This window comes from Dasypus novemcinctus, chromosome 15, assembly GCF_030445035.2.
Source record: "Dasypus novemcinctus isolate mDasNov1 chromosome 15, mDasNov1.1.hap2, whole genome shotgun sequence".
Lineage (NCBI taxonomy): Eukaryota > Metazoa > Chordata > Mammalia > Cingulata > Dasypodidae > Dasypus > Dasypus novemcinctus.
Genome location: NC_080687.1, coordinates 40,080,473 through 40,108,342, shown reverse-complemented (window position 1 = coordinate 40,108,342; position 27,870 = coordinate 40,080,473). Strand labels below are relative to the sequence as shown.

The following is a 27,870-nucleotide window of genomic DNA, read 5'->3' as shown; positions in this document are numbered from 1 at the left end:
CTGGGCAGGCTGCACTTTCATGCTGGGCGGCTCTCCTTACGGGGCGCACTCCTTGTGCGTGGGGCTCCCCTACGCAGGGGACATCCCTGCAAGGCACTGCACTCCTTGCATGCATCAGCACTGCACATGGGCCAGCCAGCTCTACACGGGTCAAGAAGGCCCGGGGTTTGAACTGCGCACCTCCCACGTGGTAGGTCGACTCTCTATCCATCGGGCCAAGTCCGCTTCCCTATTGATGGTTTTTAAGAGTACTAAAAATTTAAACTTCTACGTGGACATCCAATTTAATCAAATGATCATTTTAAAAAAAAGATATTATTTAATTTATATATTATTTATAGTATTTAATTTTAAGAATTTAACTTTTACCTTTGATGTACTTATACCATTTTCTATAATGAATGCATTTCCAATGAATAATACAAGCATAATGTAGAATCGTCCATCATTCGTGAAATTTTGTTGTAAAGTTACACTTCTATTTTTAAACCCAACCTCAAGAAATGTACCTTGTTTTAGCCAATTCTACTTCTTCATTTACAGTATTACTTTACAGAGCTATGTATGTCACAATGCAAACAAATGGGCATCAAAATACATGTGAATATAAATGGTATCCTCTACTTCTTGAGCTCCCTGAAGCCTATACTGAAAAAGTTGCCACGATTTCTTTAAAACTTGGGTTTGAAACCAGGCTTATCACAAAGCCAAGGAAGAAAGTTCTTTCAAATAGTAGTTTCCAGACTTGGGAATTTTACAAACTAACAAAAATTCCCAAAAACACTTTAGGGAAAGGAAAGTATGTTTGTCCACCTTTAATTCTAAAGGCAAGGACAGATAAAAGGTTATCATAATTTCATAAAGTTTTTATATCTAAAATAAAATGAGATCATATAATTTGAACACTTAGGTGACTTTTTCTAGAGAAGGGTGGTTAGGCATCAGATGGCAAATCACTTCAGTACCATTGGAGATTCTGCCTGGCATTTCCTCAGTGAGGATTAAAAAACTGGAAGGGCAATCAATTTGTTTCTCCCTCATGTGCAAAATGAGTGCAATTAAAAAATATAAAAATAAATAAATAAAAATAAAACTCCCAAATGATCCTCTACTAAATTATGTAAATTCTCTGGGCCTCATTTCCTTCATCTGTGAAACCAGCAGAATAACTGTATGTACTCCACAGCATTGCTGGGAAGATTACATGAGAAGTTACATAAATAAAAGATTTAGACCAGGGCTGGGCACACAGGGAGCGGTCACTAGAAGTCAGCCACAATTACTGTTACTCACAGGTAAACGTGACTACAAGTGATATTCATCTTCCGTGCGGACTTCGAATCCCTCCTAAGAGCAACTCCGCTGTACTTAGAAAATCGAGGTATACAAACAGAAAAATCAAATAAATTCAGCTCTGTGGCAAAAATCCTACTTTATCCTTATTTTTCTCATATTCCAATCAGGAACAAGCTGGGATCTGGAAGCCACTGCCCTAAAAAGTGTAGAAAAATAAGACCGCATCCTCACTCCAGAGAACTACTTTCCACTGTCAATGCAGCCCGTGTGACCTCAGTGAGTGACAAGTAAATGCTAAGCTGCTTTGGTTTATAAGGCTGGGTTATGGGAGTGGGGATACAATGATATAACCCTAGTTCCTCCCCTTTACAAAATTATGCAAAGCCACTTGTGATGTTAAGACATTAAAATAAAACACAATGCACAACACAAACTCTGCAAGAAGTGCCTAATGTTACAATTTTTTTTTTTTTTTCAATTTATAACGTATGATGTCGGTTCTCCATTTAAAATATTCTAGTGGTTCCCCATTGCATCCAGAATAGAATCCAAACCCCTTACCCGGGCATGAGAAATCCATGGTCCAGTCCAGCCCCCGCCTATATCTTCAACTTGCTCCTCCTGCTCTCTCCTCTGTTCCCGACTTGGCCTTCCCTCTCCCTGGGAACCTGCCTCTTTGTTCCCATCCTGAGCCTTTGCATATGGTCCTTCTTAAAAGTGTTGGCCCTAGATCTCTGCATGGCTGTTTCCTTCTTCCTTCTCAAACTCAAACGTCGCCTCCTCCTTGGGGACCTTGGCTCAACTTACTTATTTGTATTGTTTTACCTGTTTCCTACCATCTCCTGTAAACTCCTGGAAGCCAATACTCAGTTCACTGCCCAATACCGCAGAGCCTGGAAAAGTGACTGGCACGTGGGAAGTGCCCAAGAGTGACTGCTTGACTGACTGGCCATGGGGAGGTTTAAACACGATAAGGCAAGTGAAATATGCCCAGGGCAGTCCTTGGCCTATGGTTACACACTCCCTTCTTTTCTGTGGGACCCACACATTGCTCTACCACAGAACCGAGTGGTAAAGGAAAGCTTCATTCAAGCCTAAGAAGGCCTTCTGTCGGTCCCTAAAGAATGAAGAATGAAGAGAGCACATTTGAGGAAGGGCTACAGTGTGCAAAATATGGACACACACTGTGGGGGATGAGGATGTGTGCAAATACAGAGCCTGCACGTTGAGTTTCTTTCTGGCAACTGTAGAGAGATTAAAGGGCTAGATTAAATTTGAATTTTACTCCGTAGGCATGGGCTTTATAACACAAATCATAGGCAAAGGAATCAAAACAGAGCTGTTTAGATATATGTTAAGATAGTATCCTATTGTGAGAAAAGTGTATAAGTCCCAGCTCTGGTGTTATGGGACTGCCTCAAGACTGTCTAAGAGGAAGTTATCTGATTATACCTAGAAGGGGCTCATCTTTCTATGATATATTAAAGTCTCTGGTTCAGGGAACAAAATATACTTAAGTACTGAAATAAGCAAATATACAGGCATTTTAAAACGAAGAACGATGGTACCTGTTGATCTCAGAGGATCATGGACAGGTTAACCATACACGACAATTTCATAAGGCAAAGAAAGAAGAAACAAAGAAGTAACAGGAGGCAGCTCTCCTTTTTTTGTAATTATGAATGCTAAATCAAAGTGAAATAGAAGGAATTAGCTAAAGAACGCATACCTGAATAAACACGCTAGAAGTAATACTATAAAAATTAAAATAATCAATCATCTATTAAGGCTTATCGAATCTACCAAGGATGAGTGGAATCATCCATAGGGAGTTGGAAAACACTTGGCAATAACCTTATCCTTAAAAATAAAAACAAACTCTCTTCAAGCTAACTACCCTTCCCCTTTCCATTCTCAGCCGATGACGGAGAGAAAAGAATGGCTTCCAGTACAGACTCCACTTCTGGGAGCACTCCCAGCGCCACCTCCAGTGGCCTTTCCCACTCATCTCCACTCCAGGGGCCCTTCCTCCGAAGGCCTGGCCCACCTCCTGGACCAGGCTGCCTCTCGGTCTCTAGCCCGCACTCCCATTTCACACCTTTCTGCATTTCCTCTGTGCATTCAGCAAAATCAGCATTCCAAACTCAGGGCGGGAGGAATTATTAGATGCTTCCCTCTCCTCAAGGGGTTCCAGTAGACCCCTGGAAGCAGGGACCCACCTTGTACCTCAGGACAGGGACTCTAATTCAATACCTAGGGAAGGTAGCCCACGGCTAACTGATTCCACTCCCTCCTTGTGCTTCTTGCATCAGCATAAACACATGCGCACACACCCCACCACAAATGTTAAAACTCAACCAAACAACACCTCCCCAGACTCTACACACCAACGGGCCTCTCTCCTCTTTCAATCACACTCCCTCAAGGAATAGTTTACCCTCCTCCCAGCTCTCACCAGTCCTCTTTGCTGTCCAGCCTTCTGTGATCCGGCCTCTCTTAAACACGCTCCTGCAGGTCACCAGGGCCTCCAAATCACAAATCAAGCTGACACCTTCTTCTTACCTTCTTCTCCATGTTCAACACACTTTCCCCTCCTTTGGCTTCTCAACACTGATTTCCCTTGCTGTTCATTCTGTGTCTCCTTTGTGTGGTTTCTCCCTTTCTGCTTTCTCTTTAAACAAGGCTTCTATGAGGTGGTAACTCTGGCCTCTAAAACTGCTTCTCTCTGGCCTCTAAAACTGCTTCTCTCTCTCTCTCTACGCAATCTTATTCACTTTCACAGCACCACTTGCTAACTAATCAGTGAAGAATACTCAAGCTCTATATCCATTCCAGGTTTCCCTCTTAAACACAGGACTCATACCTCCAGCTATCGGCAGGACACCTCCACCTGGAGGCTTCATAAAGTCGCCCTAGATAAATGAACTAAATGTTGCAGAGCAGGGATTGGAAATAAGATTAGTCTCATGCTAAGGTCTTATCCAGTCTCCTATTCAGGACTCTTATCTCACAGCTTTGTAATTACTGATTTTCTCTCTCTCTCTCCTAGTTCTGTGTGCCTCATGGGAGATGAGAAATTTCATGTAATTCCATATCCCCAAGTGTGGCACTTAGCATACAGGAGACATTCAATAAATGCTTGTGGAATGAATGCTTCTTCTTTTTCATCTCTATATCCCTAGCACATTGTAGGAGCCCAATAAAAGTTTGGTGGAAAAAATAAAGAGGACATATTAGAGGAATGAGAAATACTGATGACTTATATGTCTACATGTCACAGTTTATAATAGAATATTGTTTAACTTTTGGGAGAAATTTCAAGATTCTCCATAAGACACCTTGTTTAGTTATAAATATGTTCACAAAACAAATTATCTGTCCATCAAAGGTTAAAAATACGTAATATGTATTATGTATATTAAGTAAAATAAAATAGTCACCTGTATTGGGTGTTGCTGGGAGAGACCCCTTTCTGAAAAAGGATTTCCCAGAAGACAAAAACAATTGACCTTCACAGGCTTTCTGAGAAAATGGAATGATGAAGTGTATCCTATAAAATTGCAGATAAGAAATATCTGGCCATAAACCAATTTTCTCCAGTAGAGGACAGACAAGCATATCATACTAATCAACTATATTTACTCCCACTGTATAAGGCCCTCTCCTAAGTAAAATGGAAACTTAACATCAGCCAATCAGAACATTTCCTGGCCTGTTCCTACTTTTACCCTACATTGGCATCCCCTTTTCACTCCCTTAGGTAAGTTCCTTACCATTTTTGGCTTGGTGCTATTGGATTGTTAATTATTTGTTGCCCAAATAAACATTAACAACATTTTTAAAATGCCTCAGTTTATCTCTGACAATATACCCATACAAATATATGTAATAAAGGCATGTGAATATATATATATATATATATGTGTAGCATGCCTTTATTAATTAAACCAATCATTGTTTCAAGAATATGACAGACTAGATTTATGTTGCTGGTATTCGTGATATGATAGAAAGTCAGTCAAACATTTAAAACTGCATTGTAATTATCACCTCAGAGGGTCTTTTTAAAATTTTTATTCAAATTTATCATGTTTCTAAGGTGAAATTCCTATTCAAAGAAATCTTTCCTCATTGATTTCTTATATCTGAGGTCTAGGCGAGTATTTTTATACTCGTTGCATTTCAATTTCCAATTTCATAAAGTTTTAGCCTATGAAGAACCATGTTCTAGAATAGTTTTAGCCTATGAAGAACCATGTTCTAGCTTGATGGATCACTGGGTTTAAAAAACACCGTTAATATTCAAAGCTGCTATGAGTTCTGAAAAAGCAAACAAACAAAACATGTTTGAACAACATGTTGAGAAACCAGATGTGCAATGCCAGCCACTGGCTAACTTATCTGATAAGTCCACAGCAAGCCTGACAGTTTACCAAAAGCCCTGTCACCTATATTCTTTTGTTATTTTGTACTTTATAAATTATTTCTTATCACATATGTGTCAAAAGTTTCCCTCAATTCTGGTCTATTCTTCTGATCTGCCTGGTCAGTCAAAAATTGAGTAGAGAGTCACACAATAACCAAAAGAATATCAAATTCTCATTCTGGGGAGCTGTGCCACATTCTCTAATGGAACAGCAACAATCCCCCAAGTACAGGGGCAATGCCTAGTGAGGGAGGATGGTCCATTAATGGGCCCTTGATTGTGATAATTATGTTTATGAGCCTTTGCTCCTGAAATTGAAACTTAGCCTAGTGTTGTAGGGTGCCTAAGAGGTACCTACTGGGATCCTCCTTGTTGCTTAAATGTGGCCTCTCTCTAAGCAAAACTCAGCATATAAACTCAATAACTCCCCCCCCCCCCCACCCCAAGATGGGACATGACTCCTGGGGATGAGCCAGCCTGGCACTGAGGGATTGCTACCAAGTAACAACAAGCAAAGCAACTGGGATAAGAAGAAAAAAAAAAGGACTTTGACCAAAAGGAGGAAAAGTTAAAGACAAATGAGTTTACATGGCTAAGAGACTTCAAAGTGAGTTGGGAGGTCATTCCAGAGGTAACGCTTATGCACATCTCAGCAGGATCTCATTGACAGCCAAAGTAGATACTACCCCAAATAGCAGGGGCTCAGAGGGTTATGGAAATATCCAGACACTGTAGTCAGGGCAGATAGCTCAGGAGTTTGGTTCCTTGTCAGTGGGCCCTGCTTTGGAATTTATGTTTCCCGTTGTGACAGATTTAGACCTGGTTGCGGTTTCTTCTGTACTTCTATTTGAACTTATAATTAGTACTGAAGTTGGTAGACATATATCCAAGAGACTTAAATCTTTAGGCTGTCCATGTGTCAGCTGTGCCCTGAATCTCAAAGGAGTTGCAACACCTACTTTCCAGTTCATCAGACTCACCCAGGACAACTAACAAGGAGGACATGATGGATAACCAACATACCAAGGAATCAAGAGTGTCTACAACTGCAAGCAAGAGAGTCCCATCCATAGGCGCTATGGGATCAAAGCCTCGCCTCAATTAAAGGTGGAGTGGGCATCACTATCCCAGAATCCTCAGGACTCAGGAATAAACTATGGACTAAAGTAGAATTACTAGTATTTACCATAGTCTTATTGTGATTCTAGCAATGGAAGAAATATCACTGATGTGGAGGCAGTGGCCATTGGAGGCTCTGAGGGTAGAGAGAGGGAAAAACAGGTGTAATATGGGGGCATTTTTTGGGACGTGGGAATCGTCCTGAATGACATTATGACAACAGATACAGGCCATAATATATCTTGCCATAACCTACAGAATTGAGTTGGAGACAGTGTAAACTATGATCCATGCTCAGTGGCAATATTCCAAAATGTGTTTATCAACTGCAATGAATGTACCATACTATTGAGAGATGTTGCTAATGTGGGAAAATGTGGGAAGTGTGGGGAGCAGGGCATATGGGAATCCCCCATATATTCTCTATAACATTTATGTTATCTAAGCATCTTTTAAAAAATAAAAAAATGAGAAGAAAAAAACTTGATCTTTCTTCCTTCACAACTATTCCACAGCTATGTCAACACTGGTTCCAAAGACACACACCACTGCCTCCACTGTTGCTCTATACTTTTTTCACTCTAATGGACAGCAGTGAATCACATATATTTTCAAAATTAGCTGTGTCAGTGTTTACCCATTAGCGTGGATAAGAATAGTTAACTATCAAAAATAAATAAATAACGCCTATATATGTTCACACAAATACAAATCTTTTGTTGAAGTCTGGGGACAAAGTTAGGTAAATAACTTCTATCTGGCCAGTAAATGTGCTCACATTTTAAACAGAATTTCCTTATTTCAGTCATCAAAGGAGTAATAAAATCTGCCCCTGATTTCTGACTTGCTTCTACAGAGTATACACAAATGGAGGGAACTGTTCTAAGGTCTCATTCCTCATTTCTTCAGCATCAGACTCAGTTGGAAACAATTAAGTTCTAACCCAATGGTCCATATTTCTGAACCATTAGATTCAAAACCAACATTCATTACTTTATAGAAAAAGTAATCAAACATGCATACTCTGGATTAAAAACTTCACATGGATAGCCTTTTTCTATAGCTATTCAATTTTAATTCTCCATAAAAGCATGATTATATGTGTATCTGTAGTAAGAAAAAATATTAACAGGGCAGCCTTCATATGAATATTCTAAGTGGAAAGCATAACTCCCTATTTAAAAAAGGTGTCTAAGATTTAGACTCAGACTGTCATTCTATTTGTTTCAATAAATGCCCTAATTCTTTCTGGCTCAATAATAGGTAGTTGATAGTTTTCCTGGATGTCATTTAGGATCACATCTCCTGCAAGATAACACAAGGGTACATTCTTCTCAAGGAAATTCCCTATCCTTTTTAAACTCTATTGTTTCAGTCAAGACAGGTTTAGGACTCACTTGCTGAGAGTATTTCTGAGCACAGGAGGGGCTGCTAGAGTTCTACTGATTCTTACCCATAGCCTCTAAAGAGAGAGGTTAAAACAAGAGCCACATAATGTTAGGGGCAGGTTTTGCCAACAGGCAGGCAGAACATTTTCTCTTATCTCAGTTCTGAAGGGGGATAATGAAGTTAATGAGTTATGAGATAGATAAGAGGCCTGAAAAGTCATTTCCATTTCAGATTCTCAAGAAATCTCAAGCAATACCTGTCACACAGGTAATATGCATGCTACCTGTATGGTTTACCTGACTGGCACTTACTATCTTACTAATGGAATGAGTCAAAGTAGATAAAACTTCCTTTAAAAAGCAAAGTATTCCTACACCCACCCCAAAACTAGACCAACTTCTTCAGCAAATACACGAGGTGTGTCAAGCTGATTGTCATTTTGACCTTGCTTTGCTTTAATTCAGAAGTCTATTTAGAAATATAGCAAGCAACCCCCTTCCTGCGGCTCAGTTAGCAGAGCTAATAGGCTTCTAATTAATTTCCAGAAGATTGCTGTTATAACTAACAGGTTTTAAACATTTGGTTGATTGGGGAAAATGAATTGAATATAATGTATTTGATTTGGAAAATTAGTTTTCATTCTATGTGCTTGCCCTAATAGTGTTTATTTTAAGTTTACATGATTCCATTAAGAGTCCCAGAACACCACTGGGTTATTTTAATCCTTACAGAGTCATAGCTAACTTAAAAAAATGAAGGAAAAAAAAAAACAATTTACATTTAGATTTCTGTTGGCCTTTATTTGAGGGCAGGTTAAATTCATTTTTTTGTGGGTTTAATAAAAATCTTTGCTTGTTAATATACCAAAAGGCCAAAATATTTCAATATGATCCCAGTGATACCTCAAAGCCCACTCATCTGATGCAAATCCTCTCAAGAAAAGCTTCTGCACACAAAGTAAGATGAACCAGTTACTTCACTGTTTATTAAGTTTCACTTGATTCCTCCTGACAACCATTTAAACAATGAATGTTGGGAAATGTCCCTCAAAGAATCAACAACAATGGCAGGGATCAGAGCTTTTATATTTAGCTAATATTATTTTTAAAAGGAGAAAATATTTCTTCCTGAAGGGATTAAGGGAAGCCTTACTAAAGACACCTGCAAACAAAACAAGTGACAATAGATCTTTATCATAATTGATAACTGAGTTATCCTGTATATAAAATTCCTTTCTTGGAGACAATAACACCAAGATTTACCTTTGCTGTTAAACTCAAGAAATCAGCTAATTGGGACTGCTGGCATTCAACACTGATAATGTAAGCCAGATTAAAAGAGCAGATAATTTTAAAAGACCCTTGTTTCTGGACAGAAGTACAGTCAAAACTAGAATTTTCTCTCCTCACACTGCTAAGGTTTAAGGCTGAAACCAAGTAGCAGCCATCCTTTTCTTCTGAGATCAAGCTGGTACCTTTTGTTCCTTGTTTTACAATGCCAGTATATTTGCTTATTTCAGTACTTAAGTATGTCCTCCAAACACGGTGCAAAAATATGTGGGGATGCTAATTATTATGGCTCATTATGAGCTAAGCATCCCGTGGGCCAGCCAGCTTCAGAAAACTCAACCTCTGCGTAACTTGCAGCTGCAAAGAAATAGGACGCTTCGCAAAATTTTCTCAAAGCAATAAACAATCATGGGAGGAAGGGAGGAAGGGAGAAAGGGAGGACAGGAGGACAGAAGAGAGAGATACTACATAGCTAAATCCAGCAGGCCACATTTATAAGTTTGCAAAAGAAAAAAATCAGATCTTTGTTTGAAGCAAAAATACTCTGCCTGTGAGTCTCAGTTTACTTCACATTGGTACACAGTGTGCTCTGCTGTTTGCAGTCAGATATTCATTGCTGAATTTCTTGTGTGACTAACAGGAACTCTTCTAACCATTTCAAGTCTATTACTGATTTATCTAACATAGCTACTTTCCCAAATTAAGTAATTATGGCTCCAGAGGCGATTCCAAGCTTTGACTCAACATGCATTTGTGCATTAAAAAAAAAAAAAGGCGGGGAGGGGAACCATCCAGATCAAGCCAGGATCCATAACCCAACTGTAGCATTTCTACTTCCTCATCTTAAAATCAGCTCTCAATTAGATGGCTAAAAACTGGTACTTTGGTAAAGTGAAAAAGGTTCAAAAATCATCAAGTGTTAGCAAGAGCAGCTGGGATTTTAGAATAGGTGAAACTTTTGATAGATGCATTTCATCTCCAAAATAAATAGTTGGAAATGAAGAAGAAAGTTCCCCAGTCTGAATCACTGAAAAGTAGACAGAACTAAACAATAGAAAATATACACATGCGCAACAATACTGAATGAGGAGATGAGAGGTGAGGTGATCCAACATTATTCTTTAGAATCTCAAGTTCACAGACAAAACAAACGCTTCATTGTAGACTATATTTTTGTGGGATTGTTGGTTTTAATAAAAAAAAGACACTTTAAGACTTAGAGCAATCAACGTGTGAAAAGGAAAAACTGCCTAGGAAAACAAAAAAGACATTTTCTGAGGTGACTTTGATCCTGTACTCAAATTATTGGCTTAAACATACTGCCTTTAAAAGCTTTGTATCTGCAATAGCTGCTCTCTATTGTCCTTGTTAACAGAGTATTATTTTCGCCTTATTATTACTAATCCTCTCTTTGTAAGAAACCACACCTGGTTTATCCAAAAAAATGGTGCAGTAAATATTTGTCCTTTGTGGTTATACAATGCATAATTTAGTTAATCTAGGCTATCTTTCCGTGAGAGGTGATTGTTTCTATATTATGAAATGTGTTCACAGAAAAGCAAAATCTATGCCAGATACCTGCAAGGCAGACAAAGAACCACTCACCAAGCATGTAGCTGCTGCAAACTAAACCCTGACACGGCTGTATAGCCACTCCTACACACAAATTATTACTCATGTTAAAGTAGCCTCCGAATCATAACCACACCTTTTCTTTTACAAACATGGCCTTTAAGTAAGGTAAAATTACCTTAACAGGAAGGAAGCCCCACCCCTACGTCCCATGAAAAGGCTTGGAAAAAAAAAAATAGGAAGTTTAATTTTCTATTTGAGAATTTGGTATTACCTGGATGAAATCTAGAACTGTCAGGGGCAGCAAGTCATCCATATGTCCAACGTCTTTGGAGAAACGATTTAAAATTCTTCCTGCAAGAACAGTATATGAGAAATTACTCATTTCCCCAGATAGACACTTTAAGAGAAACAATTCACAAACAAATCAAAACAGTATTTTAAGTACATATGCGTTTAATATAGTATGCATTCACATGAAATAAGCCCATGTCAATGGCAAAGAAAAAGAAAATAGGATGATACCTAAAAAGGAACAAAAACCCCACCAAATGGCAGTGGTTGAGCAGCTGAAATTTTGCTTTGATTTTTAAAAAATGGAGGGACATCTTGTGACATAGTATTGGGAAGGGTTAAATGTTTGCTTTTAGATTTCACCTCTGGCTTCAGTTCAAGCACTATATAATTTGATGAACAACTGAAAAATACATAAGTTAATCCTAACTGCTACAATCATTTTGCTTTACTTATTAAGATTAATTTTGCTGAGTGGTACATTTTTAAGTAAATAACTGTAATCTCTCTGTATTTTCTTCTCTCCAGTATGGATCACAGGAAACTTTTAAGGAAAACTTGAAATCTTTCCATTTCCTAGTTAGGAGTTTACTACTGAAGTGTAAATAATTACTTTCAGAGTTGCTCAAACTGTGACAAACACAGTCTCATTCTTCAACATTCAAGAAGGCAAGAAGAATGTAAGCAGGTAAAGAGAAATGCAAGTGCATAAATGTATTACTTAGTGATTAAAGATCATTTCTTTTTTTTTTTTTATTTTTTTTATTTTTTTTTTTAAAGATCATTTCTTATCACTGATTTTTATCTCCTTTCAAGTAGGATCCAAGAAAATAGTGTATCACAAATGCTTTGGAAATGGAAGATCAGAACTAGTTTCTAATAAATACCTATTCTTTCAAATGATCTAACTTAAAAAAAAAAAAAAAAAAGTGACAGGACACCACAAGAAAAATAAAGACTAGGCAACACCTCTTCTACTTGTTTCTTCAAGATGCCAGCCTACAAAGGAGACATGGGACCTCTGCTGGCTCTTTCTACTGTTCATCAGAAGTGACTTCCTAAGGAGGGCAACCACAGCTGAGCTGGACCTTGAGTGGCCAGGGTTGGCACCTGGATGCCCCTGGGCAGCCCAGAGTATGCCCAAGAATGAAGTCAGAGAAGTGGAGGCTTTAGCTCACGACCAGGTTACACGATTACAAGCTGTGCTTCAATCTTTCATACTTAGGAAACACAAATTCCAGAAACCATCTTTTAGTGACAACTTTGGCATGTCTGGTGACAACTTTTCCAAACGTCTAATAATACCTACCTTAAAAAGGGTGATTCTGAGGATTAAATGAGCTCATGGATGTGAAAGAACCTAATCACAATGCCATGTGTGTAACAGGAGCTCAAAAAGATAAGTAAATAAATAAGGGTGAGAGAATTGTTATTACTACCCCCAGGTTCTGCAGCAAGTCACCTGGGATATTCCACCAGAGTGGGAGGAAGTTCAACTTGTTAAGATGCAGATTCTGATTCAGTGGCTATGGGGTGGCACCTAAGAACTTGCATGGAAAATAAGCTCCCAGATGCTGCTGCTGCTTCTGCTGCTCCCAGACACAATCAGAAGGACAAAGGTTAGGTAATACTTTAATCAGACTTGCTTTAGGAACATTAAAATCAGATGGGCAATTTTTCATGTATTCTTGTGGATTTTGTGCCTTATGAGATCTCATTTTATTTTCTAACTTCTCAAAGTATCAACACCAAAATAGGGAAAATACAAGTTAAAAAATATTGAGGGCATAATTCAAGCACTCGTTATTTCTTCAGTGGAAACATGTACAACTATTTAGCTAAGGCAGGATTCAGAAATATTCCAAATATAGTACGGCTTAAAAAAGTTGAAAGCAATATTTGAATTAAAAAATAAAAAAAGGTGAAAGCACTATAGCGAGATGAATAGTATGTGAAAAACACCCCAATACCTTTCACCAGATGCTGGAGTCTTAAAGTTTGAGAGACCCATGGTTGGCAAATAGGACAAAATGCAAGGAAACAGAAACAACCAAGAAAAACCATCTTCCCATACAGCTATTACGATAACTGATCTGACTGTCAAAGATCCTTAAAATCCTAAACTCTTATTCACCAATCAGCAAAGTGAAGGAAATGTGAATTTAGAAGAGTCAATAGTTACTCTCTCGTTCTAAGAAACGTTTAAGATAATGAATGGTGTTTGTGGAATATTTTCATTGACTTGGTGATGGTCAGGTATAATTGGAGCTACGATTTCAAGGTCAGGGCCTCAGAGTTATAAAGTTTTCTCAGAGTTCTCCAAATTAAATGCGTATGATGAAAGCCCTCCATGCACATGTCACGTTTCTTCATCTAAGTAACATTTGGCTCTACCTGGATATCTCCAAGGTTGCAGAGGGATGGGGGATTTACTGTCCAGGGGAAACTCAACCCATTTTCAGACTGTTGTTAGAAAGGGCTTTGTTACATTAAGTTCCATCTTGCCTTCCTGGAATGTCCAACTCTTGCTGCTTATTCTGCTCTCCTGACCACATGGAGTGAACCTAATTTCTCTTGACTTGACAGCCTTTCAAATTGAAGTTAATCATATCCCTCCCAGAATTCTCACAAGCAACTCTCCCTTCCTGACTCAAGCATCCCTCCTAAGGCATGGTATCATGTCTTGACCACTCTCTTCAGTACACATCCAGATGGTCAGTCTCAGTTAATGCCTAGGGCCCAAGGTTATGATTAGCAGCAGGTGTAGTCTGACTACCACTGGGTGAAGGGGTAACACTATCACCCTGTTCAGCCCAGGATACATCCAAATGCGAAGCCCAGGGTCACGGTAACTTCTCTGGTAGCCAGATCCCATTTTGGACTCACATTCGGTGAAAATCCACATTACTCCCAACATGGATTGCATCCACAGATTTTTGAGAACAAATGGGTAATATGTATGAACAACATGAGAAATGCATTCCTTTTTACCCAGAAATTCCATTTCTAGGAATGTATCCCAAGGAGTTACTCAGGTATATTTTTACTAAAGCATATTTTACATATCATAAAATTCACGCATGTCAGGTGTACAATTCAATGTTTTTAGCAACTTTACTGAGTGATGCAACCGTCACCATAACTCAATTTTAAAACATTTCTATCTCCCCAAAAAGACCCCTCATTCCATTTACAGTTACTTCCCATTCCCACCCCCAGCCTCAGGCAGCTGCTAATCTTTCTGTCTCCATAAATTTGTCTTTTATGGATATTTCATGTAAATAGAATCATATAATTCCTGTTCTCTTGTGCCTGACTTCTGTCACTTAGCATATTTCTGAGGTTCAACCATGATTAAGCCTAAGCCAGTAGTTGGTTCCTCTTGAGTCCCATTCTCTTCCACGGAAATGGTTTTAGGCTCCAACAACAACCAAAAAGGCACCATCAGGCCATATCATACTTGGCCTTGTAAAAGTGGACATGTTGAGTGAACTCTTCTCAAGTTACTGTTATTCTTAATTTCTTTATACATGCCCACATCCAGCTTCTCCAATGGTTCTACAACCTAATTCTTTTGATACGAATTGGTCTTGGATCAGATACCCTTGCAGAGAGACAGAAGCCAGAAGTGCTGGGTTTGCTGGGATGAGGGTAGAATCTCATTTGCCCTTAACCGAGAGTAGGTGGAATGTGAATGGCCAAGTAAAAGTACTACTATCTTGGTGAGATGGAGAACCAAACCCACAAAAAAGAGCACAAAGGGACATTCCAGGCAAAATGCACCAAAAACCAGTTTGAATGGAGGGCATGAGATGGAGATGGAGCTGATCATCAGGCTGAAGAGGACCACTGTGTGCCTGAGCAGTGAGTAAACAATTAAGGACGATGACCAGCCCGGACGTTCCGCATCATTCTATAAAAACCAGTTCTGCTTAGACTACTTAAGCTTAACAGGAAAAAAACTGCAGAAGTCTGGTTGCTCAGCACATTTGCTTTATCCTTCCTGTCGGTATTGGTCACCAACATGTTGGCTGCTCGCAGAATGGTATGAAATACAAAGCACAGCAGGAATTAGAGAATGGTAGGTGAAAAAAACAGCAAGGTTCTTGTCCTTCTTGGACACTCATTAGCAAAAGAACCTTAGGCAATTCACCCAACCTCTATTGCAGGGGTTCGTAACCTTTTTTGTTCCATGGACCTCTTTGCCAGTTGGGTGAAAACCACAGACCCCTTACTAAGTCCACACTATATTGTGTATTAAATATTTAATAAATACATCACACCTGCACCAACATGTCCCCACATGAATAATGTTTAATTTCAAACTCATGTACCCCTGATTAAGAATTCCTGCTCTAGTGGGACTAAAATTCCTTATCTAGAGAATGGAGATAAATATTTGCCTTGACTACTGTATTAGTCAGCCAAAGGGGTGCTGAAGCAAAATAATGGAAATTGGTTGGTTTTTATAAAGGGTATATATTTGGGGTAGGAACTTACAGATACCAGGCCATAAGGAATAAGTTACTTCCTTCACCAAAGTCTATTTGGAGCAAGATGGCTGCCGACATCTGCAAGGGTTCAGGCTTCCTGGGTTCCTGTGTTCCAGGTGCTTGCTCTTCTCTGAGTTCAAGGTTCCTTTCTTCCTGGGGCTGGTTTCTCTTTCCTCTGTGAGCTTACTTGCCGGGGCTCTAGTTAAAGTCTTCAGCATCAAATGCCAACATCAAAACTCCAACATCAGAAAAACCCTCAACTCTGTTCTTTGCCATGCCTTTGCTGGGTGGGGACTCGATACCCTACCGCCACAAGAAGTTTACATAATCCCTTAATGAAGTAAACCTATGAATCCGATATAATCTAATATGCCCAGACGAGAAGATCAGTTTATAAACAAAAATCCAGTATTTCTTTTTGGAATTCCACCAATAATATCAAACTGCTACAACTACTTCACAGGGTTGTTATGAGGTTAAAAGAGATCATGCTCATGAGGATACCTTCAAAATTGGGAGGAAGTACACATGTGTATGGTGTTGTAATTATCATTATAGGATTTTCGAGTTTTAAGGGACATTTACAATCACCAGGGCTAATGATTTTCAAACTCTGTCTTGTGGACTCAGATTCTAGAGGTGCCTTGAGGACTGATACAGAGAAGGACGTGGGGGCCAAGTACCCAACTCCAGACACCCCCACCTTCTCCCTTCTCTGCCTATCCACTTCCACCATCCTTCTCCCAAGGAGAGCACCTTAACACCATATGGATGTTTGTACAGAGATCACCTGTGAAGAAAGGGTTTTGTAGCTAACAGAAATGTTCAAATCACTTTGTAGACCAAGCTCCTCATTTCAGAGATAAGAAAATGAGGCCCAATCTACTACTTTTCAAGTGTACTAGTCTTGAATTCACACTTAGATTATAAATCCTTTACAAATGTGGATCACATTCCACACATGACCTAAAAATATGTTAAGTGCCCAGTGGGTGCTCAAAATGGATTTGCTAATAAAACTAGTCTCTCTTACTTTGTCCCCTTTCCCTCCTGGTTTCTCGATCAGGGAAAATACCTTTAACTCCTTGTCAGAAATGCTGTTCAAAAATTTAAAATTTGATCCAACTAGTTGTATGGTGTCTATCTGGGCACTTTATAATGTATCGCTGGTGACAGGTGACCAGAATACACCTAAATAAATACAGTATATACAGTGACACAAAATGACTTGAGTAAATATATACCTGGGAGGCAGAAGCAAGAAAGCAGTGACCACACAGCTGTCTAGACAGGCAGTGCCAGAAAACAAGGGAGGTCTCACTACGAGTTGCGATACATGGAGACTGTTGCCAGACTGTGCAATTACACAGGTTAGGCAAGGTTAGCCTAAGAAGTTTCCACGGCAGACAAAGGGCCTGAGAATTTAGAAGAAGGGCAGAGAACACGTTGATGGAGAATGAAGAATTAGTCCAGGTGGGGAAGAATGACAACTGTGAGGACTAAGAGGTGGCAAAGGGCAAACGGATGACAAATATTAGCCTCGTCGATGGGAAGAGCATAACCTAAGGTGTGCTGAGATATGAGAGAAAGTCGGTGCAGAGAGGGAGAGGAAAAAGATGAAGTGTTGAAGGGTCTTCATTGAAAACTCCCTTTAGTCAGAAAAAGGTTAACTTCTGCCTTTACCACCGTATCTTCAAAGCCATGTTTGTAAGGGGGAAGTTTTGGGAGGAGGCCAGTTGGAGTGGGGATACACTCTGTACATTGGACCTAGCCTGGAGAAGGTCTGAGGAATTCTAGAGAAGATGGCCAAGGAATATCAATTCAGTCTCAACCTGTGTGTGCACAGACAAGCCCCCACACTGATTCATCACTGTGCCTTTGCTACACACCAGAGATTTGGGCAAGACTTTTTCTCATGGTTGTTTTGGGTCACTTGTGCTTGGCTTCCCCAACCTTCTAATATACCACCACCATGACCACATATTGAGTTTAAAGTGCCAGGAAGTATGTTAAGCACAGCAGAAGCATCCTCTCAAAACTTTGAGATTATCCCCACTGTAAAGGAGATGCAGCTGAGGCTTACAGACAGTAAGTAAGAAATCAACCCAAGGATACATGGCTGTAAAAGAGTGGGGCCAGACTTACACCCAGGGTTATACAGATTCAAAGCATCCACGACATGGAGCTGTTTTACTGGACACATTTGAAAGCTTTGTTAAAGTATCTACTACTACTAAGAATGAGCCGCACAGTTCTAGGCAGAACTGGTATGAAGCTGGTACGGCCAAACCAGCCACTGACAGGGAGCACAGGCCCATTCTCTTTCGCTAATGCCTGCTCTAATGGATGTTAAGTATTTTGACTATCATCCTGATTAGAAGTGTTTCAGAAATTCTCTGTTGGCTAACCATAATTAAAGTAAAACGTTTTAAACAACCCCACCTCAAAATTAAATTACATAAATTACTGTAGACTGGATGTATTAAGAAATGAATGGAAGAATGATCAAGAAAATATGATCTAATGAAAGGCATAATTGATTAGAAAGTCCAGGGGCTGAACTTCTATCCCGTTCCAAGCCATAACATGTTGTGTAACCCTGAGCAAGTCAAGTCACTTATTGCCAGGAAGTAGAACCTTGCAGGAGTGGATCCACCTCATAAATTGCCCCGGGAAACTACTTTGCAGAGGCAGTCTTAAGTACTTTGCTCTAGCTGTGAAGTGATTATTCTTTCACATTTTCTAAACGGTAAAACGCAAAAAGTTGGGAAGATAGACCAGGCCACTTTTTATTCACGGATCTCATATGGAGCTCACTCAGGAGTGGGACCGGTTGATCCACCTTATCCCTTCAGGGAAGCCCAGGGCAGTAGAACAGCAACAAGAAGAATCTCCAAGGTGGTGGGTCTTCAGCATTTAGTCTGGTGAATGCTATCGAGCCTTTCCACTGGAAAATGTCCACACGTACATTTTGCACATGCTTTCAAGGGAAATTTAAAATCATGGGCCACAGGAAATGGAGTGGCCAGGGAGCCCTGGTTAAGAACCTCTGATCCTAAGAGAACAGGATACCACCATGCACTTGACCTTTCCCACCAAAAGGGATGCACCACTTTTATCCCAAGGAACTTCTCCCCCCCACCCCCACCTCCACCCAGAATACTTCCACTGCCTTTCAGGAACAAATGGTGACTAAATACACAGTTTCTATTTCATATCTCACATCAAGACTGCGTTCCCAGAGGTGGCAGCAATAGTACCTATTTATAAAGCATTCATCTAAGAAAACAGTTTGCACTTCCACAAAGGCAAGTATCGGACTTGATAACTGAGATTACTGGAAATTACCGTTCAGCAGCAAAACCAACTCTATCTCCAATACACTTAAGAGTATACACAGTGCTCAAAAATAGGACAGCAAACATTTGATATGAGAACATGTAGAAACTTGAAGACAATGGGCCCTCCCACTACCCACCCTATGTAAAGTAACCTAAGCTGTACTGGAAAGGGATCAACCAACACCCAAATCTGATCGTCAGTTCTATCTCCAGTGCATCATTTTAATATCTGGGAACCACCAACAGATGTTAGAGAAAATTGGCTGGGCTGTGTTAAATGTAAATGAAGGCCCTTTACTGAGGGGGTAAAATACACCATTAAGGCGCAGGGAAAATATTATTTTCAGTTACTCTATTACTTCTGTTAAAATTTCAGATAAAATTTGTAAGAACTGAAAACACTACTACAAGTGTTAGAATTCTACTTGTCCTGGAAGTTACAAAAAGATTAGGTTACACATTATGCCTTAATCAAATCATCTGTTTCTTACATGGAATCATAACCTATTCAACCACTCCACGTCTTTACAGTCTACCTTCTGCTCCTCACCACACCATCATATTCACCAGTCACCTAGTTTCTAAAATCAATAACCAGCTTTTCCCCAATCCACATTCTTCTTCTTGACTTGCACTGTGCGATCCAACACTTCTAATTACCCTCTTTTAGAAATATCCGTCTATGCTAGTATCTGGAATATAATGTATATGTTTTTCTTCTAACACCTCTCTCTTTCATTCCTGCTATCCTTCCCAATCCCCAAATATAAGGGTTTTCCCTTCTCGAGGTTCCCCATTCTCCCTGCTCTGAACTCTATCCCTCCTACGGTATTCTCCTTTCCTTTCACAATGTCAGCTCTTCCCCGAGGACAGCCAAATTTGAAACCAGAACCTGCAACAGTTGTCATTTCTCGCCCTGACTTTTTATCTCCAATGCACCTGCATGGTGGTTCTCTCCCTCTGGATGTTTCAGAGGTACATGTAAGTGTGTTACACACTTCAACTGTGAATTGAGGAAAGACCCTTCCTTAGACTTTTTACCAGTCCAATAAATGGCTTAAAATGAATTCTGGCATAACAAAAAAAAGCTTTCCAGACAAGCTTTGAAGTTGTTACCAAAACATATGTTTCTTTTTTTAAGTTAAAATACAGATTCTGTATGGGTTTTTGGTTTTTAAGGACCTTCTATGAGCACTGAGCAACCACCCAAGTTGGCCTTGTCAAGTGTAATAAGAGCTGAGCTCACTTAGCCGGCACCATGCGTGTTATTACATTAAATAACTTAATCAGAACACAAACTGTTCTTAGATTCCTTAGGAGGTAATTAAATAACAATTCAATGCCAATTAATCACAGTCAAATAAGAGTCTGTCAGAGAAGAATTATACACACATTGGAGACTATTTAACGGTCAAATACTTGGCAGTATCTTAGTTAAACAATGATTCATTAAACCTCCTCTGCCACACAATGGGTAGGCTAAAGTCAAAGTGAAAGAATCGAAACCCTTTTGTTCTTCCATAAAAAGACATCAAACCTCTGTATGTGATATTCTTTCTTCCTCACTTAGCTGACTGCTCAATTGCACGATTCAGAATGTATTCAGCTGCTTGGGTCCACATGGGTGTTTGCTGGTTCTTGTTGGCTCTGTGAATACTACAGCTATGCAACTCTTTTCTTCCCCAAATGAGAAAGTAAAGAGCTGGATAGGTGACCACACCTACTCAAAATGTTTATTCACTCTCAACAGGGAAAAGAATTACACACTTGGAACCCATGTTCTACCTGGAGTAAAGTCAGGTTGTGGCCATTTCCTAGGGGCAGATGCTTAGCCACTATAAAAAACCCCTGATCCCTACAACTTGTCTGTCTAGCAAAAACCCGTTCCACATTTTTGGTGCCCTGCACCCACCTTATCAACTTGGTTCCTTTAAATTAAATGTCCCTTTATAACAACCTCCTATGAAAACCCACAGATCCATTTTACATTCGGCTGATAATTTCCAAAGACTTCTAATCACATTTCTCAGAAGGACTCTATTACCTTCCTGCCAGTTCATTTCTTCCTAAGGAGAAAGAATCATGGAAAACGACATTACTCTGTATTTGCTATTTTTTGCCTACACTAGCACTATAAGCACTTTCATAGTTTCACTAATGTTGCTATTTTTAAAATGCACGCTTTCTGCACTTCATTGTTGATTCAAATCTGATTTAGAGAGTGAGGAGTTGGCTGAAAATGGGCTTTATGGTGTAATACTGTAGATGCTGTCAATGATTCTATTTGCCTCTCTTTCAAAAAGGGGTTCCTAACCTTGATAAATGCTAGATTGTCACTAGATTTACCATGAAATTAAAAAATAAAGTTAAAAATTTAATTAATTTTATTTCTCTTTATTTAAGAATATAGTACTAAGTAACATTTTTGAGAGGGAAAGAAATGTTTCATGACAATATTTTTAAAAAGTGGATTATCTACATCAGCTGCAAAAAATTATATTTATTCTAATGGGTTAAAGCTAAATATATATGACATTGTTCTCATTAAAAGGTTTTAAAAAACATTATGGAAAACTTACTGGCAAAATTTATTTTAACTTTGCTCCTAAACTGCGTAATAGGGAATAACAAATTTTTAATGGATCTTGCTGGATGTAAAATTTAAATTCATATGCAGATAGTGGGGTATATAGCAACTATCTCAAAAAAAAACATAGACTATGAACTGAAAACTGTAAAGACTTAACACAGTAGCAAAAGCACTAAGAATCAACTTTAATTATGAATATTAAATCTACTTTGGTTACCCCTCAGACTTAAACCCATGTTGTTTTATACTGTGCTAATGGTACACATTGATAATTGCCCTCCATATGTCTATTTCTCAGTTAAGCTACGACATTTAATGATCTGGAGAGAGAAGAAAAGTCACACTGAGTCTGTACATAACATAAACATACCACAGCAAAACAAAATTTCCTGCAAATATAAGCAGTTTTACAGTCTATCAAAGTGGTGCCAAAAAGTAGATTTATTCGCATTAAGTGCTGACAGGAAGGAAACGTTTCAGCAGTAAATAAGTACATTGTAACCCAATCATCAAATCAATAAAGTCATTAAAAACAGACTGCATTCTTCGAGGAATTGGTGAGTTTAAAGGGAAAAAATCTTTGGTTGAGAAGGATGTATCTCCAACACAGCTGACAATTACTGATCTGGGCTGTCTCTTCTCCCATGTTCCTAACAAAGATATGTCTTTGGGTCTCTTATCTTTCTTCATGTGTATTTAGCCATGTAAACTGCCATACTGCATTTTCAGCTTCCCCAGGCATCCTATAAATACAAATAAGCAAATGTGTCCCGTTTTTTCCTTCTACTTCTTCTTCTTCTAGGTCTCAAACTGACAGAATATTATCACTTTTTTAGCCTCTTGCAAATCGGTACAGTAGTGTTGGGCAGAAATGCACTGAGATTATAATACCCATTTATCTAAATGGCCAGCACATAACAAATTCAGGTGGGGTGCTCACTAAATTAATTTACTACTTAAAAAAAGACTTCTTATGCCAAGCCTGTCAAAAGAAACGCAGGAAAGGAGTTAAGCAACTGTAAATAAATCTAAACAGGGTTTGCATTTGATCTACTTTTCAAGTATGGGATTAAAAAAGAGGAAGCATGCCAAGGAAAGGTGACTAGCAGAGACAGGAACGAAGAAGTCTATACTACGTGCACAGGACCTGCACTGGCTGCTGGTTTCCAGCAAGTATTGCCAAACCATCCCAGGGTACCCAAGTACTCCCTATGTAATAACTAGAGAAGCTTGAAGTGATCTCATATGATTTACTGACTCAAGAAAACAAAGGATTCAAACTTTACAGCTATGCTTCCCTCAGAATCTTTTCTACTTGATGCACCCATCTTTTCCCGGACTCATTATCAGAGTGTTTAACTCCACATGTGCTGAGGACAGAGATGAAGGGTGTGTTGTGGCAGCCACTGTGTCACCATGTGGCCAGGAAGATGAGAGTAACAGCATCTGTGGAGACCAGGACATTCCAAGGTCCCAAGTAGTACCCCCATGGAGGAGAATTTTCTCTTTGTAAACAAAGGAAAGCAAGGTGAAGATGAAAAAGAAGAATGTCTGAGGGTGGGGAATAAGCGAAGGAAAGCCTGCCTTCTTGTGTTAGGGAGTAGTGTTAAAGGCACACAAATGCCACCCATCTCAGCTGCCCATACACATGCACACAGAGTAAGGGTAAGAGGAATCAGTGTGTTAAGCAGTTCAGTCGACAAAACACTGGTTTACCTTTAATAAAAGCAATAGCAACTTCCTTTTCTCAAAAATACTTTACACGATCTACTTTCTTGTCACCCCCTGTAATGGGCTGAATTGAGTCCTCCCAAAAGATATATTCAAGTCTTAATTCCTGGTACCTGTCAACGTGACCTTATTTGGAAATGGGGTCTTTCAGATGTGATCAAGGTTGGCGTTAAGATGAGGTCATACTGGATAAATCCAATAGTCCAACTGGCCCTAAATACAATGACTTGTGTCTTTATAAGAGAAAAGAGAGGGAGATTTGTGTAGAGAGACACAGAATACAAACTCAGGGAACAAGGTCATTTGACAGTGGAGGCAGAGATGAGAGGGAGGCAGCTACAAGGCAAGGAATGCCAAGGACCGCTGGAAGCCACTAGAAGCTGGAAAAAGGAAAGGAAGGATTGTTCTCTAGAGCCTTCACAGAGAGCACTTCACTGCTGACACCCTGACTTCAGACTTCTAGTCTCCAGAAGTGTGAGAGAACAAATTTCTAGCGTTTTAAGCCACAGGGCTTGTGGTACTTTGTTGTGGCACTCCTAGGAAATGAATACACTCCCTTGCCCACTCCTTAACACATTCAAACAGTGTTCCAGGTTAAGATGTAAAAGACCAATATAAATGGAATTCAGCCCCATTGAACAGCACAGTTACCATAGGTCATTGATTCAGCAAGGCTCCCACTGTCTACAAGTCGGAGAAGAGCCCCAGCAGAACTCAATAAATAGTACTGTGTTCAGTCATCAACAACCAAAACCATGACTAAGAGCCTGAGGAGGGCACTAACAGTCCTTGCCCTCTATGAACTTATTATATAAGAATGGAAAACTAACAGAGAATGGAGAAAAGATAAAGAAAAAGCACAATAAAAACCTTTAAAAATGGATCCGAATGGGAAAAGACACTGATATATGAATATTATCTGTACTTCCTGGGACAACTTTCTTGGAATGAAAAGCAAAGAGAGCTATAAAAGTGGATCAAGAGAAGCAGATGTAGTTCAGCAGTTGAGTACCTGCCTCAGATGTACAAGGACCAGGTTCAATTCCAGGTACCTCCTTAAAAAAAAAAAAAAAAGGCAAATCAAGGGAGGTGGAGAAGGGCTGGTTTTGACTTTAAAGACCACCACCACAGACAGATCATTCTAGGAAAGAGCATCTAGAACACATACTGAGGAAAGTGTGATTTAAAAGAGAGAACGATGGTAAGTGGATTTGGCTCAACTGACAGACCATCAGCCTACCATATGGGAGGTCCAGGGTTCAAACCCAGGGACTCCTGACCCGTTTGGAGACGGCCCATGCACAGTGCTGAGGCGCATTAAGGAGTGCCGTGCCACGCAGGGGTGTCCCCCGCATAGGGGAGTGCCACATACAAGGAGTGCGCCCCGTAAGGAGAGCGGCCCAGTGCGAAAAAAGCACAGCCTGCACAGGAATGGGGCCGCACACACGGAGAGCTGATGCAGCAAGATGACGCAACAAAAAGAGACACAGATTCCCAGTGCCACTGACAAGAATGAAAGTAGACACAGAAGAACACACAGCGAATGGACACAGAGAGCAGACAACTGGGCAGGGCGGTGGGGGGGGGGGAGAAGGGGAGAGAAATAAATAAAAAACAAATCTTTAAAAATTAAAAGAGAAAAGGAGCTTGATGCTTGGATGATGGGAGAAGACAAGGACACTCCAAGCAAGTCTGGGGGGAGGAGTAGGCATTGGGAGGCGGTGCCAAATGCCAAAGGGAAAGCCAAGCAGCAATTACTCCCAGCACTTGGGACTTCCCTTTTAGAATGCCTGCAGCTGGTGCGGTTATGCCTGAACTTAAGGGACAAAATAGGCCCTACAAGGATTAGCCTAGGAGAGGGTCCTGTCTCCAGAGATTCATGTTATTGAAGACAACAAACAGCACCCAATTTGTTTCTAAAAGTCAATAAAAAATAACTCATTAAATATTTTCTCCATTATGTCAGAAGTGGTTTGAAAACCTCTGAATAAGCCTTAATGGAGGTTAGTAGAGATCAAGGGTAGTCCCAATTCATTCACTTGTTTCATTTACCACTTAGTCATATACCACTAGATACCATCATAATCCTGACCATTACATAATTTTAAATTACTTTTATTTTTACTTATGGGATTTTTAATTTAGATGCTTAGCTAAAGATCCAAAGTAAAAAGGCAAAATGATATCAAAATCAAAAACGTTGAGGAGCATAAAAATTTTACAAATTCAACTCAACTTTCTTTCCCTGAACCCTACATTTCAGAATCAGGTAAAGTCCTAATAATATTCTTAACTGTCCTACAAAAAATCAAGATATCACGAGCATTCTAAAAACCAGTGTTTGAGAAAATATTACAACTATATTTAATTCGGCTTTTCATTTATTAGTAATGAAAACTACCCATATCTACTATGTGTAATTGCATGAATGTGCTTATAAACAGTAGCCTTAAACCATCTTGTAACTTATAATTTCATATAAAACAGAAAAATTACATTTTAAAAAATACCCCAGCTGTTTTTCAGAAATTAAAGAATTTTAAACATGAGGTCATGAAAGCAGTGTCTGTCTGTACTTAAATTTCTATCTATGTTTTAATACACATTTAGCAAAAGAAAAATATAGATTCATTAAATGGAAAAATGACTAAATACTTCTATAAATATTTAAGGGTAGCAAGGTTATTATTATTGGGAATGGAGACCTCAAATTTAAAAAAAAAACAAAAACCCTAGGTGACTCTGCACACAGAATTTCTGAGGGCACTCCAGCATAAACTGGCAGCTAAGGAAGCCTAAGTCAAGTTAGTCTTAAAATTATTTTTTTTTTGTATTTTTTTTTAAGTCTTAAAATTATCGATTGCATGTAACTGAAGGGTGCATTCCCCCAAGGACGTCCAGCCTCAAATGTGAAGCCAAAAATATTCATCTACAAGCATGCAAACTTGGAAAATTCAGCAGTCTTTTGAGCGAAATTCATCTAGCTTGAGAGCAACTCCTTTTTACTCTGTCACCTGCAAGGTGGTCAACATGCCCCCGTCCCAAAAAGGGGTGGCAATCTGCTGGTTGGAATATAAAATTGTGCAGCTGCTGTGGAAACAGTTCGTGGTTCCTCAAAACGTTAAACATAAAATTGCCATAAGATCTAGCAATTCCATTCTTAGGTATATAGCAGAAAGAACTGAAAACGGGGACATGAACGGATATGTGTACATCAATGTTCACAGCAGCATTATTCACAATAGTCAAAAACTGAAAAAACCAAGTGTGCATCAACAGAGAAACAGATAAAGTGTGGCGTATACACACAGTGGGATACTATCCACCCCTAAAATGGAATGAAATTCTGATACATGAGACAACATGGATGAATCTTGAAAACATTATCCTAAGTGAAATAAGCCAGGCACAAAACGAAAAATATAGTATGATTCCACTTATATGGAATATTTAGAAAAAACAAATTCATAGAAAGATTAGAGGTTACCAGAGGCTAGGGTGGAGGGGGATGGAGAGTTACTGCTTAACAGGTCCACAGTTTCTATTTGATGTGATGAAGTTTTAGTAACGGATGGTGGTGATAGCAGTACAACACTGTAATGTAATTAATTTCACCAGAGTACACTTAAAAATGGTTAAAATAACACATTTTATTACATACACACACACACACACACACACTACCACAATAATTTTTTTAAAAAGGGAGGTAGAGAATCAAACATCTTAAAATGTAATGAGTCATGGGGAGTGCCTCAGGAGCGTGGCTGCCAAATACCTGACCTGCAAACATCTTAGCAGTTTTACACTGCGTGTAACTAAAACTGTGTTGCTGTTACTGCAAAAAGGTTCCCACTTTAATGTGGAAAGCACTGTGTGTTTCTTGAAAGATGAAATACAGAGTCGGGCTATGGATGAAGAAAAGCAGGCTGAGTATTATACTTTCCGTGCCTTTCTCTGGGGAGAATATTGTGTGGATCGTTCAAGACCAACGTGAAGGTAGCTGGAAATGGTTTCTTGTCAGTGCTCTCACTTCACGCACCTACCTGCCCTGTACCCCCAATCTCCCACCCCAACTCCTAGCAAGAAGAAAAGATCTGCAGGAAGGAGTCGAAGCAAAGAGAATAACCATCGACTGTTTTTATAACATACATCAATGATAAAGCAAATTAGCTATTCCTAAAACATTCATGTAAGAACTTCTTCAGGCCATATGGGTTTGAGACTTTCTTTCTCAGAACAGAAGAATGCTTCCGATGTGCTGACACTCTGTCAGGTCTTAACTGCTGAAGGCACTTCCTGTTTCAGAGATATTAGTCACAGTGGCATT

General features: G+C 39.4%; 1 protein-coding gene across 2 annotated transcripts in view; it reads right to left on the bottom strand.

Moving 5' to 3' along the window:
* Positions 1–27,870, bottom strand: part of ABCC4 (ATP binding cassette subfamily C member 4 (PEL blood group)) — a 292,359-nt gene that overhangs the window by 86,593 nt on the left and 177,896 nt on the right. For both annotated transcript variants that reach the window (XM_058276501.1, XM_058276502.1), the window contains one exon: positions 11,366–11,445. In XM_058276501.1, coding sequence (XP_058132484.1) covers positions 11,366–11,445 — 80 coding nt within the window. The remainder of the gene's footprint in view (positions 1–11,365; positions 11,446–27,870) is intronic.